The following is a 17,074-nucleotide window of genomic DNA, read 5'->3' on the forward strand; positions in this document are numbered from 1 at the left end:
GTCTTTCATCTCTATATCCTTATATTGTGTGACACTTCAGGTGCCAAAATAGCTTCCATTCCTTGGGGGCCGATGCAAGCTCCATGCTTCTTGGGAAAGGAGTGATTACTTTGGATGGACAAGTCTGCCAAAGGATGGATGGCTGTGGTTGCACAGCAGGTGTGAGATGGATGGATGGGAAGTGGTTCAAGGGGAGGTTCTTGTCAAGTCACACGCTGTGTATGATAAAACAGAGACTGCAGGGCTGTGTAATTCAGGAGTGAGGAAGCTGCGAGGTCCCCTGGCATTGCGAAATGCCAAGTGAAATGTTACTGCCACACAGAGCACAGCAGCGTGTCGGAATGAATGAGGCTGGTGTAGGAAGAGTGCATATGGCTGGCGTGGAGGGTTAATGCATGTGAGGGTGATAGGCTTAGGCAGGGGTTTGTCATCAGAGTTGCCATGCTTGGGAAGTGCAGTCTAATGGCAAGACCACATGAAAAGAAAGTGGAGCTTGCAAGGGGAGCTCTAAAAGTCATCAATTGCCAAAGTTTTTTTCTGTTTGCTGCAGGCCTGAAGCAAATCGCTGGCTTAAGGGGCTCTGAGCACCTGGGGTTTGCAGTAGATTTACTGGTAAGGTGAAATTAGGAGGGGGCTAGGTAATTAATTCTTCTTGCTGTGACCAGGATGGGAGATGATTCTGACTTGCCACTTCTCCTCAGAAGTTTCTTCAGAAGCTGGTAAGGACTCTGGTTGTGAAACCCAGGAAGCAAAGAGGATCCCTGGGTGCCTGACAATTCCTTTTCTCTGCTGGCTCTTTCTCGCAGGCAGCCTCAGGCTGCCTGTCTCTTTGTTAAGAGAGTGACAGCAATGTGACACCGTGAAAATAATTACTAACAAATCACGGTGGTGACTGCAAACAGCTCCCTGTCTTCAGAGGCATGTCAGGGAGCATTAGAGCAGGGCCGTGGGAGCGGCAGAGCGGCTAGGGGCTCTTTCTCTGCTTTAGGCTGAGGGAAGATCTTTGGAGACCTTTGGCGCCCGCCACCCCCACATCATTCCCTTCGCGTTGGCTTTTTCTTTCTTTCCTCCCTTCCCTGCCTTTGCCATCAATAATTAAGCCCATTAATTGCACAGTGAGTTCAGGAAAGCTGCAAATGGTAAAACCGGGCTTCTGCTTTCCCTGGATTCAGCAACCAGCCACAGAGCAGCAGAAGGGTTTCTGGAGGGGTACCGTGGGCAGAAGCATACCCAAGCTGTGTTTCCTATCTTGGCAGCCCTCATGTGCTGCCCTGGACAGTAAGGTTTATTAGCATTGTGCTGCTAGGAATTCATAGGCTGCTGGTACAGGTGAAGAATGACCTATGGGAGCCTCCAGTCTTGGTGAACCTGAAAGTAGGTTTGATTTGTGCAAAACATCATGGCAAAGATGTGGTTGACTGGCATCTCCAGCAAAACTTAATGGGCAGAGGAATGAGAGTGCCTTCCAGGATGCAGTAGGGATGATGCCAATCAGTGTGGCTGAAGCTGCAGGTGAAGATGATCCCTCAGAGAATAAGCAGTGGACAAATTGTAGGTGAAAAAGATGGTTGGTGCCAAACAGCAGCACTGAGTGAATCTCTGCAGGGATGAGGCCCCTGTGGCTGTGTTGGAGTAGGGACCCTTCTGCAGAGCTACACAGAGTCCAAGGGAAAGCTCTCTATAAAGCATGTTATTATAGTGCTATAAAGCTCCTTCCAAAGGGAGGTTCTAGCAGAGATACTGATAGGAAACTGGAAAGCAGCTGCTGGCTGAAGTGTCCTTCAGCAGCATTGATAATCAACCCCCTGGGCAACCTTTGAGAGGAGAGCTCACAGCCTTCCCTCCTTGCTCTTAGTGCTATTTCATCCTCCAGTTTGAGCACAGGCTGTGTCAATTACCCATGCAGAGGAGCACCCTGCACGGGGAAGCAGGAGGTGCGGGTGGGAGCCCACTCCTGGCTCCTGCTCCATTGAGCAGCCTTCTTCCCCATTCCCCTAGTTACTGAAGTGATTTTCCTGACTGTCACATCGGTACATAATGTTGCTGGTGGATCTGGCTGGATGCAGTGGTGGTGGAGGGGGAGGGCTGGCGCTGAGGGTGGCTGTAACAGCCCCTCTCCCCAACTCATACAATATTTATGCAGGGCTGGGAGTCGGCAGCACTGACCTCTGGGTCGTGCTGTTAAACAGCTCCCGCAGCCCCTGCATCCTAATTGCTGCACTTGTCCTTTGCTCTGGAGGATTCGCTGCTCCTTCTCTCTGGCGAAGCAAATGCTAATGCTAGCTTGTGCTTGGAAGTGGGGAGCAGGCTCTTCCCCACAAGGAAAAAACAAACTTGTTTCCGCTTGTGCAGATGTAATTTGCAGCTGCACGGAAACCTGTGTTCAGACCCTGTTACACGACGTGTCAGGCTCCCCACTGCTGCCAGCCTGGAGGCTGTGTCAAGAGCCCGTGGAGCTGTTGTATGTGTAATTTGGGGTTGTGCATTATCATAGGGGATGGGGAGGGGGTTTACATCATCCCCCTGGCTCCTTCTAGGATTTCTCTCTTCCCTCTCCTAGTGGGAGGGAAGAAGAGGCAAGCGCAGAAGTCAGTTGAGAGGAGACCTGGATGATGTGGTGCCAGAGACGAGGCCAGAAAAGAAGAGGGTTCAACCAGCACAAGACAGAATGGTGTATTTTCTTGTAGATAGATGATCTACTTCAGTGAGTGGGAAGAGAAGTAATATGGAAGATTGGACGCCCTCTGTGTGTTTGAGGAGCTCCTGACCCCCCTTGTAAGCAGTACAGCCATGGCTAGATGTGAGAGTTTTTCACCTGGCCAGGCAGGGGATTTCAGCTGATTCAGGAGGTTTGAGAAAACCCAAAAGGTAAAGCTAGAGCTTTACTGCTAGAGCTGCTGTGGCTTTCCCCCATGCTGCTTGCTGAGCCTGGGACTTCACATCGGGTGTCTGCGAGTCCAGTGACCCGACTGGCCACCCATGTCCCTTATCCTGCCTTCCTGAGCTGGCAGCTCCCCTTTGTGACTGGAAAAATGCTGTTTAGGCTGGAGACTAATGGCCTTTAAGTGACATGATTGTATTATGTTAAGCGTCTACCATTAGGCACTAAACAGTTTATGACTCATAGCAGAGAAGCCCTTGGCCTGGAGAGTTTGTATGCTAAATGGTCTGGACAGGCAAGGCATGGAAGAGACAAGGTTTCCTCCTGCCTCTTGGTGCAGGGAAGGACTGGGACAGGATTGACTGCTCAGTTCTAGAGCAGTGCCTTGCTCTAGGTCTTCCATGCTCCAGTTTCCTGGGGGAAGTACTTCTGCAATGGGAATTGTGCAGTGGGGAGAGAAGCATGTTTAATTTTAGCTTAGTTTTTGTGCGTGTTTTGGTTTTGAGGGGGTTTAGACACGATGCATTGTGGGTGCATTCATTGCATCAGATGTATTGCCTTACTCAGTGTATAATTACAGTATTCTGCAGCAGGAGTCTGAAGACTCACTCTTAAAACACCTAGTATGCAGAGAACTAGGCGATCACTAAATTAGTATCAGTGTGAAACACTCCATAAGAGACTATACAGACGGAGAAAGGACACGCTCTGTGTAATCAGGCTCTGCTGCAGCATGAATCACAGAATAACTTAAATAGAGATCTGTAATCCAGCCGCCTGCTCAAAGCAGACCTAACTTCAGACTTGGATCGGGTTGCTCAGGGGCTTATCCAGACAGGTTTGAATGTCTCCAGCAGAGGAGATTCCACCACCAGTCTCTTCCAGTGCTTTATCATCTGAGCAGGGAAGGCTTTTTTCCTGGTAACAAATTGGAGTTGCTGCAGCCTGTGGTCATGACAGGTGACTTCCACTGAGAACATGCCTGTGTGGTAGCTGCACGCAGTATCCAGTTTTGTACTTTCCTATTCATAAGATGCTGTATAATGTCATATTTAGTAAGCAAATGGACTGTCACAGCAAGCTCGTGTGTAGAAATGGGTTTGTGAGGGGGTTTAATACTGTCATGTTCCCCAGGCTGGGGCAGCAACCTCAGCCTTGGAGACTTTCCAGTTTCTGTTTCCTTGGGAGCGGTATCATGCATTTTTGATGTCAAAAGGAAGTCCACCTAGTCATCCTCCCTATCTGGAAGGGCTTGTGAGAGCATTTGCTCTACCCCTTCCCTGATCTGGAGGACTCAGATGGAGGAGTGCAGAGCTTCTGCCTGCTGCACTCCTAACCTCAGCAGAACCATGGAGCCATTGAGCTCTGGTTTCCTGCATGGTAATTAAGTAGTTATTTAAAAATCAAAAGGTTTAATTCTGATCTTGCTCTCACTGGCCACTTACTAACTCCAGGTAGAGTTACTCCAGTTTTACTCCCACATGGCATAGCAGCAGAATAAGGCCCTGTAAATAGAGCCATGAATCTTTTTAAGAGAAGCTGTTAAGCAGTAGCACATAGATTTATTGTAGCATCATGTGTGTGCAATTGTTGATGAACATCTTCTGTTGGAGGCTGAATACCTGCTGTGTTACAGCCTTGCTTTTAATGTTGAGATAGCATCTCTGCCAGCATCTAGCTGACGCACAGACAGATACCCATAAAAGGGCCAGATTTCACATGATGTTAAATGCCTTCATGTTTCATTAAGGTTGATGGCAGTGGTAGGTACACACGGCTTTGCAGGACAAGCGAGTCACAGTGAGCCACTTGCCCGGTGTGCTTTTTGTGGCAGTATTATTTTCCTAGGATATACATTACTCTGGGTGCAATCTGGGGTAACAGGGTTTTTCCACTCACAGCCTAGCTGCTTGGAAAGCATGGTGTTGGGGATCTCCCAAATTTCTTAGTACCCAGAAAACATTTAGAGAAGAGGGATCTGGCTGTTAGCATGTGATGGATGTTCAAGCATTTCAGCTAGTGCTGCTGTGAGTCCCAAGTGTTAAGGCTTGCAGCTTCCCTTTTAAGCCTCCCTGGCAGGCATATGCCTGCTAGAAAGAAAAAGCAGCACTGTTCAGAATGGGCATGACAGAAGAAGAAAGGAAGGTCTGAAAGTGCCAGGTATTAGCCTTATGCTTAGCCTGGGTTTTTGGCCTCATTACACTAATCCAATTAAAGATTGATGGAAAAAGATAACACACACTCCAGTGAAGGGCTTTGTGTGGTGACTGCTTTCCTTCCTGGGCAGTTGGAGTGGCCCTAGTTATCTTGTGCATCACCACACCTCCCCAGGCCCTGCAGACCCACTGGTGCCTCCACATGCCATGGTGTGTGCTCTTCTCCTGTGTTGTGTCTCTCTTATTACTAATGGAGCATGGATGCATTTTAGCTGCTGGTCAGCCCTCATTAATATCCAGAGATGACAGGTTGACATTTGTAAAGAAGACTTGCATTGACCTTCATGTTGTGCATCGGTGCGGTTGCCATGCGGTGCCCTGTGCTGGATGCTTCTTCCTGTGCTGCCTCAGGAATGCATTTGTGTTACCAAAGGGACAGACTTCTCTGTAACCCTTTGCTGCTGCCAGGAATGCAGGCAGTGTGTCTGGATGTCTCTGCATCCCTCTGCTCATCCCAAACACCATTCCCTGTAGAGCCTCCGTCCATCCCAGTGAACAGGACTGGGGGGTGCTGGGGCTGGGTTCCTTGTGGAGGTTATTTGGGTACTGAGACCTTAATGGAAGACAGCTTCATGCCAGTGGCAATGCCCCATGTGCCTCCTTATCCTGGCTCTTGTCTGGGGATGCAGCAGGAGAAAAGGCTGTGCTGTCCAGGCATCCTGAGCACTGTCAGTCGCCTGTCTTTCCCCTAACCTACCCTATCCCAGCTTGAGGACTGCTGCAGCCCACTCAGCAATGACATTTATTAACAGAGGGGGCTTTGAAAGAAGGTAGGCTGCTCCTGCAAAGGCTCCTCACTGTAACTCCATCTCCTTTCACTAGCCCATCTGAGGCAATGGCTGCTGGTGCTGAAATTCATTAGTGTTTCCTGACAGGCGATGGAGGCTTGCTCTGTCTGTTCCCACTTCCCTGCTCTCATGTCTCTGCTTCACGCATGCTGATATTTAAAGTTGATGTGTGGCTCATAGGCTTGTTGCACTGTGACAACTTTGGGGGTGGTTGAGAGAACTGAAAGGGTGAAAGGAAAGCAGAGAGGCAGGGAGATGGGATCTGTCTCATGGTTTCTGTGAAAGCTCAGGGCTTTTCAGACCCTCTCCAAATGTATTGTCTTTCCACAGCTACTGCTTGTGAATTTTAAGTACAGCCATGCTGGAGTGGTTCGTCCTGCACTGATGGGAGCAGAGAGGGAAGCACCATGGGTATGCTCAGTGAGAGTGAGGTGCAGTCACCTGGCAAGGACTCATCCAGCAGGAAGCAAGGGCAGGAGGGTTCCCCCAGCCCCTTGGCAGGTCTGTGGGGCTAAGGAGTGTGTGAAGTGGGGTGCCAGAGGTCTGGCAGGCAGTTCACCCCTGCATGAGGGGAGGCTGGCTCAGCTCTTCCCTCTTTGCATAAAGTGGCATAGTGACTCCAGCACTGGGGTGCAGACATCTCCCTGCCAAATCCTGGGATTATGCAGGAAAGCTGCTCCAGTATAACTTGAATTATTGGGATGGGCCAGTTGAAGTTTGGGAGGCTTTTTTGGAGGTGTGTGCCAGCAGGCTTCAGTTTCTGCAGGCTGTGATGTGGCTTGGGCTATGCTGGGACTTGGTGTTTTAACCAAGTTTGAACTCCGGTCTAAGGTTGTCTTTGGGAGGGTGTGGGTTTACCTAAACTGATTTGAGGTCCTAGCTTGGCTCCAGCTCACTTGAGGTTCAGTCCAGATGGATGTGGTTTTGCTTCTCATGGTGCTGTTTCTCTGCTAAAATATCTCAGATGCCTTAAAACAGGGTGTTATTCCCTCACCAGCTTTCTCTTTTGGGAGAGGGCACCCAGGCATTCCTCTTGGCCTGGCAGACATCCCACTCTACATGAAAACAGCATCAGCTCTGCGCCACATGGTCCAGAGTGATGCCTTGACCAGCCTTGCTTTGAACTAGGGTGTGGGTGGCTTGACAGCTCCTCTCTTTGGCTATCGCCTTGCGTGCTGCAGCATCTGGCAGCTTCCTTCAGGCTTTCCATCCTTCTTCAGTGAAGGATTTCCAGGGCAGGAGCTTGCTTGCCCTCTCCTTTGCAGCCTAGTGCAGTGGGGATGGCCAGGACACAACAAAAATGTTCTGCATCTCTTACAACAGAAGGTCTTCAGGGCATAGATATTTTTTTTGAAGGCTGAGATCAGGTCTATAAAACCCAAGATTTAATGTCCCTTTATGTTTCCCATAGAGGGGGTTGTTCTTTTAACAGGCTCTGTATCAATACACCCAGTGTGTAGGAAGTGGCCCAATTTCTGTGTCTCCTGACATCCTGAACCCAGAAGCAGATGGACGTTAACCAGCTCTGATTAGTTGGGAGAGCCAAGCATTAATTTTTTATACCCCACAACCACCTGAGTGATGGAAATCAATTATGCTGCCCCTCCCCCTTCCATATTAATGTGGTTGCTCTGAGCTGAGACAGAGGAACCTGTTGAAATGAGAAACCCCTATTTCTTAGTTTGACCCCCTGGATAATTAGGGTTAAATTGATAGGCTATCGCACTGGTGACACATTTTATCTGCCTCTGTTTGTACAAGAGGATACAATAGTGGAGGAAGGACCAATTTGTGCCCTGCTCTAGCTAACCAGGCTGAGATAAAAGGTGTCACTAGTCTGATAACATTCTTGCCTCATGCTCCTTTATTGTTGCTCAATTTGCTTTTTTTTAATCCTGTTCTTTTTCTTTCAATACCCTTGGTCATATTTTAACTCCATGCCATCGCATAATGACGCCCTGCTAAATGTGTGTGGAGATAGGCAACTCTGGCTGACAGCCTTTCCTTATAACCGAATTCCAGCCCATCCATCACTAGGCTGCTCTCCTTAACTTAAGGAAAGTGATAACTAAAGCAAGGCCGTTTATCACCGCCGAGCTGTGCGCTTCTTGCCGCCTTGGAGAGAGCTGGCTTCAACGGGAGAAATGCAGCCGTGTCACCTCGCCTCCTATTTGCATCCCGTTCATCTCCAGGCCCCATTTACCCTGCAGAGTGGAGGAGCAGGGATGGATGGAAGTCAGAGTCTGGGGTGATGAAAGCTCTCTGAAAATGGCACAGAGCTGACAATGCTGACCACAGTCCAAGGAGGACTTGAAGAGCTTGGCTGGTGGAGGAGAGCGTGCTGCCTCAAGTCACTTGCTTTCCTGTCCAAAGGAGACCCATGTTTGGGGGGCAGGCAAAGGTTGCACTTTCTGATCTCTGCTGCTGAAACAACAGACTTTACTGGAGCTGAACTGGAAGCTGGAAAATCCCACAGCCGTTTTCAGGTTTCTGTCAAGTGCAGTCACACCTGAAGCCATGGTGTTTGCCTGATGGAGTGGTTTTGAGAGCCGGCTTCCTTCCCAAAGAGTGAGAGCTGCAGTGTTTGGGGTGGGAGCGAGGTGCTCGCTCAACGGCTGGGAGGATCATGGGAAGCTGAATGCAGTGAAATGTGCTATCATTTCTCTCCACTACCTGTGAGAGGGCCAAATGCCAAACTCTTGCTTAAGCAAAGCTGCCCCCAGTGAGCAAGATTGAATTCTGCAAGAGCAAGAAGTTGGACTGAGCATAAAAGCATGTTTAGCAAATGAGCTGCTCAAGTGAATGGTGGCCCTGATAAATGAAGATACTTCCTTACAGGTCTTGGCACTTCTGTTCCCCAGGAGAGCCACACATGTACCTTCTGCACTCCAGCCTGGAGAAGATAACTGCAGGAACTCCTGCCTCATTGCCAGGATAGGAGTGGGGGGGCCCACTGCAGGTGGTGAGCTTGGAGCTGAGGAAAAGACATTTCAGGGGTCTTTTCCTCCCCGTAGCTACCTGGGGCCTGGTTTCTGTGCAGTGAGAGCCCTGGTTCCCTGTGCTGGCAACGCTGTGTATCCAGACTAGACCTTTGTGAAAGGCAAACACATTGAGCAACTGCATCCCTGCTGTGTCTTCCAGCTTGGGGAGTAGACTGATGCTTTGGTCCATGCTCCTGACACCCAGCCCAGGTTATAGCATGAGTGTAAGTCTTGTAATGCTTGGAAAACTTGGTGAAGTCTCTGTGATGCTAGTGGGAAATGAGGGGACACAAGTGCAGAGGGGGAGGGGGAATGTCCTTAGGTCACACAGCTTTGCAGGCAGTTTCTGGGGTTGTTACTTGTTTGCGAAACCACGTCATTTATTTAGTTGACATATTTATTTGGAGCATTTATTTTCTCCAATTAAAGACCCACTGTCCAGCGCCCAGGGCATACTGCCATCAGTCTCTGGGTGGAAATAGAACCAGACTATCCAGTTTGCTGGGCCTTTTGGTCCCACAGGGAGGGAAATGCTTTAGGTGTCATTCATTGCACTGGGTGGTTAGCTGTCAATTCCTGTGGCTAACAAGAGCAATGCTGTACTTGCTTCTTCTGGGCCCTGTTCCCGTGTTAGGTGAATTGATTATTATTCCTCTAACAGGGAATATTATAAATGGGACATGTATTAATGAAAACCTCTTGGATTGGGAGAAGAAACTCTGCTTTTAGTAATATACCTTTTGCTGACTCTTCTTGTCATCCTCTCTGAATGTGAGCAGTCTAAGAGGTTGAACTGATCACATGTGTGTTTAGATGGGTCATTTGGTTTAGGTGGTTCCTTTTCTGGTGATCTTGCTTGATCTGGGCACCAGTAGAAAGCAGCTTTCCTGGAGAAAGAGCTTTCTCAGCATGCTGGTTGGGGCCAGTGGGGTCTATTCAACTATGGATGTCATGGACATATGTATAAAGGCAGTAAAATGCATGGACCGGGCTGCTATTTATGTGACAGCTATGCAATTGTGGGGAGTGACTCCAGGTGGTTTATTTCAGCATGATGGTGCTAGCATCAGATGAGCCATGGCCAGAGATGAGACTGTGCTGTCAAGTCACATTGCTTACCCTGCAAATCGCCGTAGTGCTGCTGCTCGCAAGCTTGTTGACGGGCTTCTTGCTTTCAAAGAAATTCCTCTGGACCTCCATATTCAAATGTGTTTGTATGACTTAAACTACTGCTCCTAAATAATGCATTTGGGTTTGGCACAGGGAGTCTGTTTCTGTCTTAGCCTAAGCAGGACTCTTAACAGCCAGTACACTGGTGGGTCGCAGTTTGTGCTCGCTCCACTGGCCATATATTCCCTGGAGATTCTCCTGGATACATTTGCAAGCTTCCTTTCTTCCCATAGAAATTGGTGCAGCACTGACACCAAATCACTGTGATACTGTTTTACCCTGAGTCTCACATTATCTCCAAGTGCATTGTCTGTGTCCCTCCTTCATCTCTGTACTTGGGAAACTGTAGGTCTGAAGAAATGCTGCCCCGTTCAGCAAAGGGTTTGGAGCTGGGCTGAACACTCAGGTATGGCTCAAGGTGGTTTATAGCTCGTATCCACATGTGACCAGAGCTTGTTCCTGAATTTCAGCCTTGAGTCTGAAGTACGGTCTAGGCTGTTCACTCTTTCCCTTATGGAGGAGTGGTAGAAGACTTTGCCTTGGGTATGGTCTGCGTTGGGATGTTTGGGCAGCTGATGCTGGCACTTGCAGCCCTTCCCTCCTCTCCTACAACCTCCCAAGTGCCCAAGGAAGTTGTAAGATTCCCCACCCCCTCTGTTTGCAAAAGCCGATTTCTGGGGCTGTGGCTTTTAACATGCACAAATGGCTCTAATTTAGTCATTTATTTAGTTGACATATTTATTTGGGATGTTCCTTTGCTTCAGTTAAAGATCCTGTGACCAGTGCCCCAGGCGTGCTCAGCAGTACGTGAATGAACAAGATCCATCAATTACTCTTGATCAGATCAAACCGGCCGGGCAAAACTCCCATAACTCATTTTCCTGCACAGGCTTGGCTGAAGCTGCTTGGCTTCACAACTCAGGCTTCCCCATCTGAGGGGCACATCATAGCTCCCCTGCCAAAACACTCAACATGAGTGGGGAGAAACAGCTTTCCAAATCCTGGGGTCCTCCTGTCCCTTCGGGAAATTCCCTTACAAGTGCTGTTTTGTTTTGTGAGCCCTGTTCTGCAGCTTGCTGTAGGAAGGGAGATGTTAAGATGATCTTAAGGTCCTTTCCAACACTAACCATTCTATGATTGTATATGTGCTCGTAGCTCTGGCTGCTGGTGCTCCAACCCATAGTGTGACAGTGTGCAGCATCTTCAGAGTTGTGACTACTCTCTTCTTCCAAGCACATGCTTGGAAGGCAGCCTTTGCTTTCTTAGCCCTAGAACATTGGTCCTGCAGCATTACTAGCTAAAAAAGGCATGTATTTGTGCCTCTTTCCCTCCCTATGTCTCATTCGGTGTTTTAACCATAAAGTTCAAATGGAAAAGCACCAGGGCATGGCAGGTGAATTGTTAGTCCTTCCGCCTGCTCTGTGAGTCACTGGCTGAGCAGGATGGTTTTGCAGGGATTTGTGATGTGTTCACTTAGCAAAGGACAGCCCGGATGCCCCAGTCACGTTTGTGTGTTAGCCACTGTGGAGCAGAGCTGCATGCTGCGCTTGCACACAGCTCCTGTTCAGAATGATCAGTGTGAAAGGTGTCAGCAGCCTGGATGTGGCTGGATGTAATGTAAGTCTTCAGCCAGGCTGTGCTCTCGTGAGATACTCTTTTTTTGCCAAGAGCTATGGTCCTTCTGATGTGCAGCGTGTTACAGCAGACTTGAGGGTCTCTTCCATCTCGGAACAAAATGCACTTAAGAAAACAGAGTTTGTGTTGTCAGGACACTGATTGAATCAAACCTGCTCTCTCTTCTCTCTTACAGGTTACCAGGACAATGCCAGTACTTAGGGCTGCCGGTTGCTGATTACTTCAAACAGTGGATTAATCTGAAAAAGGTACTTTTACACAAACTGCCATGATCTCCTTCAACCTCCCCCTCCCTTTTCCCTTCTCCTTTCCTCTTTAAGGAGGTGTCTAATAACTACTGCCGTTTTGCATTGAAATGAGTTATTTTCTCAGAAGCTGGGCTGAGCGAGTCCTCCAGCTCCCTATTGTATCTCCTCTAATAGAGTCTTACTGTACTTGATGGGATGTGTTCTGCAGCTGGGGAGAAGCCCATTGTGGCAGGCACAGTGCGGTGTCTCTGCATAATAGTGGGACACTGCGAGGCCCCTCTGCAACTGAAGGTTGTATTGGCCTCGGTGTTGCTGACTCTGTTTTGTTTTGCAGCCATATAAAGCTCCCGGAGCACGGTTCCCTTCAGATCAAATTCTAGTTGATAAATGTGGATCTGTTCCAGTATAAAAACCAGCATTTCCCTTCGTGGTGCAGGGAAGGGAAGATGTCTCAGCAGCACGTCCACCTAAGAGACTGGTGATCACTTTGCAAAGCAAAATGCCTCGGACTTTACTGTCTGGTGCCTTGTGTGGCTCCATGCCTTCTCTGGGTGGCTACGGAGCAGCTTGCTGTGCATCTACAGGGTCTCCTGGCAATGCTGTTCTGTCTGCACATAAAAGCATGGTGATTCCTAAAGTCACGAATCAAAGTGGGAAGAAAAGAACAAGTATGATTACGAGCAGTAGCAGAGTGAGGGGAAAGGCTGGGGTCTGTGCATCAGAGAAGCTGGGGTGGCCTTCCTGGTTAAGATTCCCTCCCCCCATCCAATTCAATGTTTTATTTGGGTTTCTGCATCTTCTCCTGATAATTAGGGGTCTCGGTAAGTGAAATTTGCTTGTAAACAGCTCATTGTGGGCTTTTCTTTTGTTCTTTTATTTATTTATTGTTTTAAATGGAAGTACGAGTGACAGGCAGAAGGACAATTTGCATGATCTGTTCCATCAAATAGGGTAGAACATGAACTTAACAAGGGATGCTGGCAGCACATTCCCAGCTGAACTTGTCAAAGGGTCTTGTATTTCCCTGCTGTCAGAGCAAATCTTTTGGCTGATTGCTGGTCCTTGGTAAATGAAATCTGAAAGCACATTGGGGCATTCTGCAGTTCAGTGACCATTAATGATCGCCATTTGAAGTTCACTAAACTTCCGGTGAATGGATAGCAGCTATATAACCAGCAGGTTGATGGCTGCAGAATAATAATACTTAAAAAGAAACAAATAACAAAAAACCCTATGTGCTGTGATGTTTGCTAAGAAGTAGGTTGATCCAGCCATGTTCCTCCTCTGGGCCTCAGGATGAATGACTCACAGCTCTTTCCCGTAGTTCAAGGCTCCTTGATTTAGCGTGTTAGGAGCTGGGATTCATCATAATGTGGACATCCAGGCAAGTGGCTCTTCTTCAAGATGGGTATTTTATGTATTGTACTTCAGCAAATACTGTGATACTGATTTGAGCATCCATGAAGTACTAAGCACAGAGCTAAAGGCAGGAGGAGGGGGGAAGCTGTTGCAGTCAAGTGCTCCCCTGCCCAGTTCTCTGAAGGGGTCACAAGAGAGGATTTCCAGCCTAAATAAGTAATTCTGTCCAAGCACCTGCACCCAATAAGCCTCAGTCTCTTTTGAGTGAGCTCCTAGTGTGAGACAAATAAGAGTGGACAGGTATCTAGCTCTTCCCTGCATAGATCAGGTGGTGCCTTTTCCTCTACCTCTGGCATGTTCCTGACTTAGAAATACTTCCTAGGCCAAGTCTGCCACTGACCTGATCCATGAAGTGAAGGTGTTGGGGAGGTGGTGTGAAACTGCTAATTTCTAGGTTATGGATAATTAAAAGACTTGGATGTTTCAGACATTGAGAAAACAGGTGTCTGTGACTGAGAGCATTTTCCTGCAGGATGGCCCCACCTGCATCTGCTGTCTCTCCTTTGGGTCTCTGCTTCTGAGCAGAACAAGAGAACCCTTTTGAGTCAGGGAGCTGTTGCTGCAAATACAAGGCAATGTGGAAGAGTGGGATTACATATGGAAACGTGTGTGCATGGGGCAGAGGTGTTTGTGTACCTGTGGGTAGTGGGACAGCAAAAACACATGCTCCAGATTCTCTGCCCGTGCACACATGGCTTCAGCTCTTTGTTTCTGTTTTGTATCATTTGAAGAAACAGACCCTGTCTGTGCTCACTGTGCCGGAGGACAGGATGCTCCAGAGCTCAGTGGTTCCTCTTCCCATGGTGGTGAGATGATCTTTCTCAGGGTTTATTCTCCTATAAACTCTTCCCTTGTCACTTGTTTACTGCAGGAGCAGCTGAGGTGAGAACCCCATGGCTCCAGGCCTCTTTCACAGCTTCCAAGACATGCCTCCCAGGCAAGCTGAAGACAGGAATTTGTCCCCACTAGCTACCACGCTTGTGTTTCCCCAGGCAAACCTTTCCGGGTTGATCTGGCTGTGCAGGTGGTGGTGAGCTCCACATCTGACTGTTGTGGTGGTGGTGGCCACAGTGTCTTGAGATTTGTGAAAAAGATCTATGGAGGGTAGAGGGGGAAAAGTTGCCTGTGCACTTGACCGTGTTTGCTGAAGTTTTACCTTGCCCTGTGCCCCCCCAGCCTGCTAATGCCTCCCTTCCGTCAAGCCTGATCAGTGTTTGCTGACATTTTTAATGTCACTGAGCGATCTTGTATCTCTAGTGAACTGTCAGTGTAGAGCTGACTCGGGGCAGAGAGTTATCATGTTCTTCTCTTCGATTAGCTCAGCGTTGTGGGAGAGCAGCAGAAAGCAGAGGAGGCTTTCTCTGAATGCTGCAGCATTTCAGATATCCCCCTAAACCATCTCAATAGAGAGCCAGTATCCCATCTGCCAGTTCTCCTTATGTACCTGTCATGTCGATCCACAGAGGCCCTGTGGGTTGGGACTGAGGTGCAGAACCTGAGCTACATCATTGGAGCTGGATGCTCAGGATGGAAATAGCAGAGTGCTTCATGTCAGGAGAGAAGGACACCAGTGGAGTAATATATGCAGAAAGCAGGAGGCTGTGGGTCAAGATTTATGTGAAAAGGAAAGCTGCTGCAGCTAACAAGCTACAACCAAGCTGCTGCCCCAAGAGCATCCTCAGGTAGCCTGGATTAATTCATTAGTTCTTATTCTAACAGAAGGATCAGCTCTCATTTGTTCTCCCTTTGCTTTTTCAGGAGCCTCTGTGGTTTATCGTTCCAGGTCCTGCTTTGGTTAGCAGCATGGTTGGTCCTGTGGTAGAGCCTCATCCTGCAGGGATGGAGCCAGCATGGTGTTAGGCTGAGGACAAGGTGCTTACAATTGTAGGGTGGCCGGGAGCCTGGGAATGGGAAATCCAACAATCAGCAGTGTCAGCACCACTGGGTCAGGAGCACGTCACAGAGGGGAGAGGGGTTTGATGGAGGGAGGAGGTGGAAGAGTGGGGTGAACCTAAATTTTGTTAGAATTAGCTTGTGCAAGAAAAACATTAGAAGGATGCTGAGGGTATCCAAATAACCAGACCAAAGGTCTAGCCCAGATTGTCCTTGTACCACAGGCTAGTAACTGGTGCGTGCAGGTGTAACAAGGAGAGCGTGGTTCAAGACAGCTTTCTCTGCTTCCCAGCAATTGTCTCTTCAAGGATTGAGAGCTGGTAGCTGCCTTATGACCACTATGTCCAGCACCCACTGTTTTTACCACATCTGTCTGGCAGAAATTTGTACATCTTTTACTGAATCTGCTCATGCTTCGGTTTCAACATCATCCTGCAGCAATGAGTTTTGCTGTTTAATTATGCATTAATTATACTCTGTTTATTCATATGTTGCGTGAAGATGCGGATCCTTTTGTTTCTTTTAATCCTACTGTCAGATCATTTTCTTGGGCTGAGGTCTTGCATTGTGTGAAAGAGCAAATAAGTGTTTCCAGTTCTTCTCCCCTGTGTTATTCTCGAGACCTCTGCTGTACTTTTGCTTAATTGTGTCTCTTCCAGCACAGCATAACTTGTCAGAGGGCTGGCACAAAGATACTTGCGAGCGCTGTGAGTAGAACTGGGTTGTGGAAGCTATTTTTAACACTGTCCTGCTCTTCCATTTCTCTGGATGTTAAGCGGTTAGAAGTGGTTCATGTATCCACTAAGGTTTTGGTTTATTCCTTAATTTCCAAATGATATTTTATTTATTTTGTTTAAAAAAGACAGTCTTCATACCCATCACAGGGCTGCCCCTTTCTCAGGACAGCTGACCTGGCATGTTTGTCCATCTTTGATTTCTGTTCACAGAAGGCAGCATGTCTTTAGGTACAGGAATAGTGGCTCCTTAAGAAGTGACAGAAAACTGGTCCTAGCCTGACATCCTCCTGAAGTTCAGAAGAGTTTTCATGAAAGGCAGGGGTTGAATGATGTGTGTGGAGGAATGCAACTTTCCTTCTCTGAGCATCATGAAACAGAGGTGACAGAGCCCTGGGGAGCACAGCGTGATTATGTTGAGGGTGCCATGGTTGTGTGCAGAGCTGGCCTTTTCCAGGTCCAGCCTTTGTTGATATCTAGATACTCCTAGTTGGAAACAAACAATTATTACAATGCACAAATGTTTTAAGGTCACCTCTTCGCATTGTGAAATCTAACAGAGGAAGCCTGTAATAGGATGTTTTTGTTAATATTTGGCAACTAGAAATAAACACATCTTAAACAAACAGAGATTTGCTAACAGCTTTTTGTTTCTCCTCTGAATTAACAATTCCATCTGCCTTTGGGGTGGGAGGAGGAGTGCTTTGGATGAAGAACTTGGAAATGGGTATAACTGAAAAATGGTTTAATTTTTTTGGCCTATGTGGCTGGAAGTTGCTTGTGTGAGGTCCAACTTCTTGAGGACTTACTGTGATTGTTATCAGTTGTCTCTTTATTGAGTTACTGGCTGTAGGGAATATGAAATGGCTAGGAAGATTACAAATAGCAGAGGACTCCTTAGGCAGTGTTTCATGGCCAAAGCACCAAGCACATGAAAAGATGTTGTCACTTAACTATGAAGAGCTGCTCCTATACCTCCAGTGCTCAGTGCTTTGCTGGTTTGCAGCATGGGTGAGTGCTCTCAAACCCTGTCACACCTTCCTTCAATGGGATCTGTGCTTTCCTGGGCTTCTCACACTTGGCTGTGGACTTCTTGGCTTTGGAAAGTC

General features: G+C 48.0%; 1 protein-coding gene across 7 annotated transcripts in view; it reads left to right on the forward strand.

Annotated features, from left to right (window-relative positions):
- The window catches only part of ERI3 (ERI1 exoribonuclease family member 3), a 130,539-nt gene that overhangs the window by 38,940 nt on the left and 74,525 nt on the right, over window positions 1-17,074 (forward strand). For 5 of the 7 annotated variants that reach the window (XM_061345039.1, XM_061345041.1, XM_061345042.1 and 2 more), the window contains exon 6: window positions 11,847-11,919. In XM_061345039.1, coding sequence (XP_061201023.1) covers window positions 11,847-11,919 — 73 coding nt within the window. Of the gene's footprint in view, window positions 1-11,846; window positions 11,920-15,096; window positions 15,833-17,074 lie in introns of those variants that run through there. The other 2 variants (XM_061345044.1, XM_061345043.1) reach the window with 2 other exon arrangements.

The sequence above is a fragment of the Neopsephotus bourkii genome, unplaced genomic scaffold (assembly GCF_033783945.1).
Source record: "Neopsephotus bourkii isolate Nb327-2 ecotype Australia unplaced genomic scaffold, CSIRO-AGI_Nbou_v1 NB_234, whole genome shotgun sequence".
In the NCBI taxonomy this organism is placed as follows: domain Eukaryota; kingdom Metazoa; phylum Chordata; class Aves; order Psittaciformes; family Psittacidae; genus Neopsephotus; species Neopsephotus bourkii.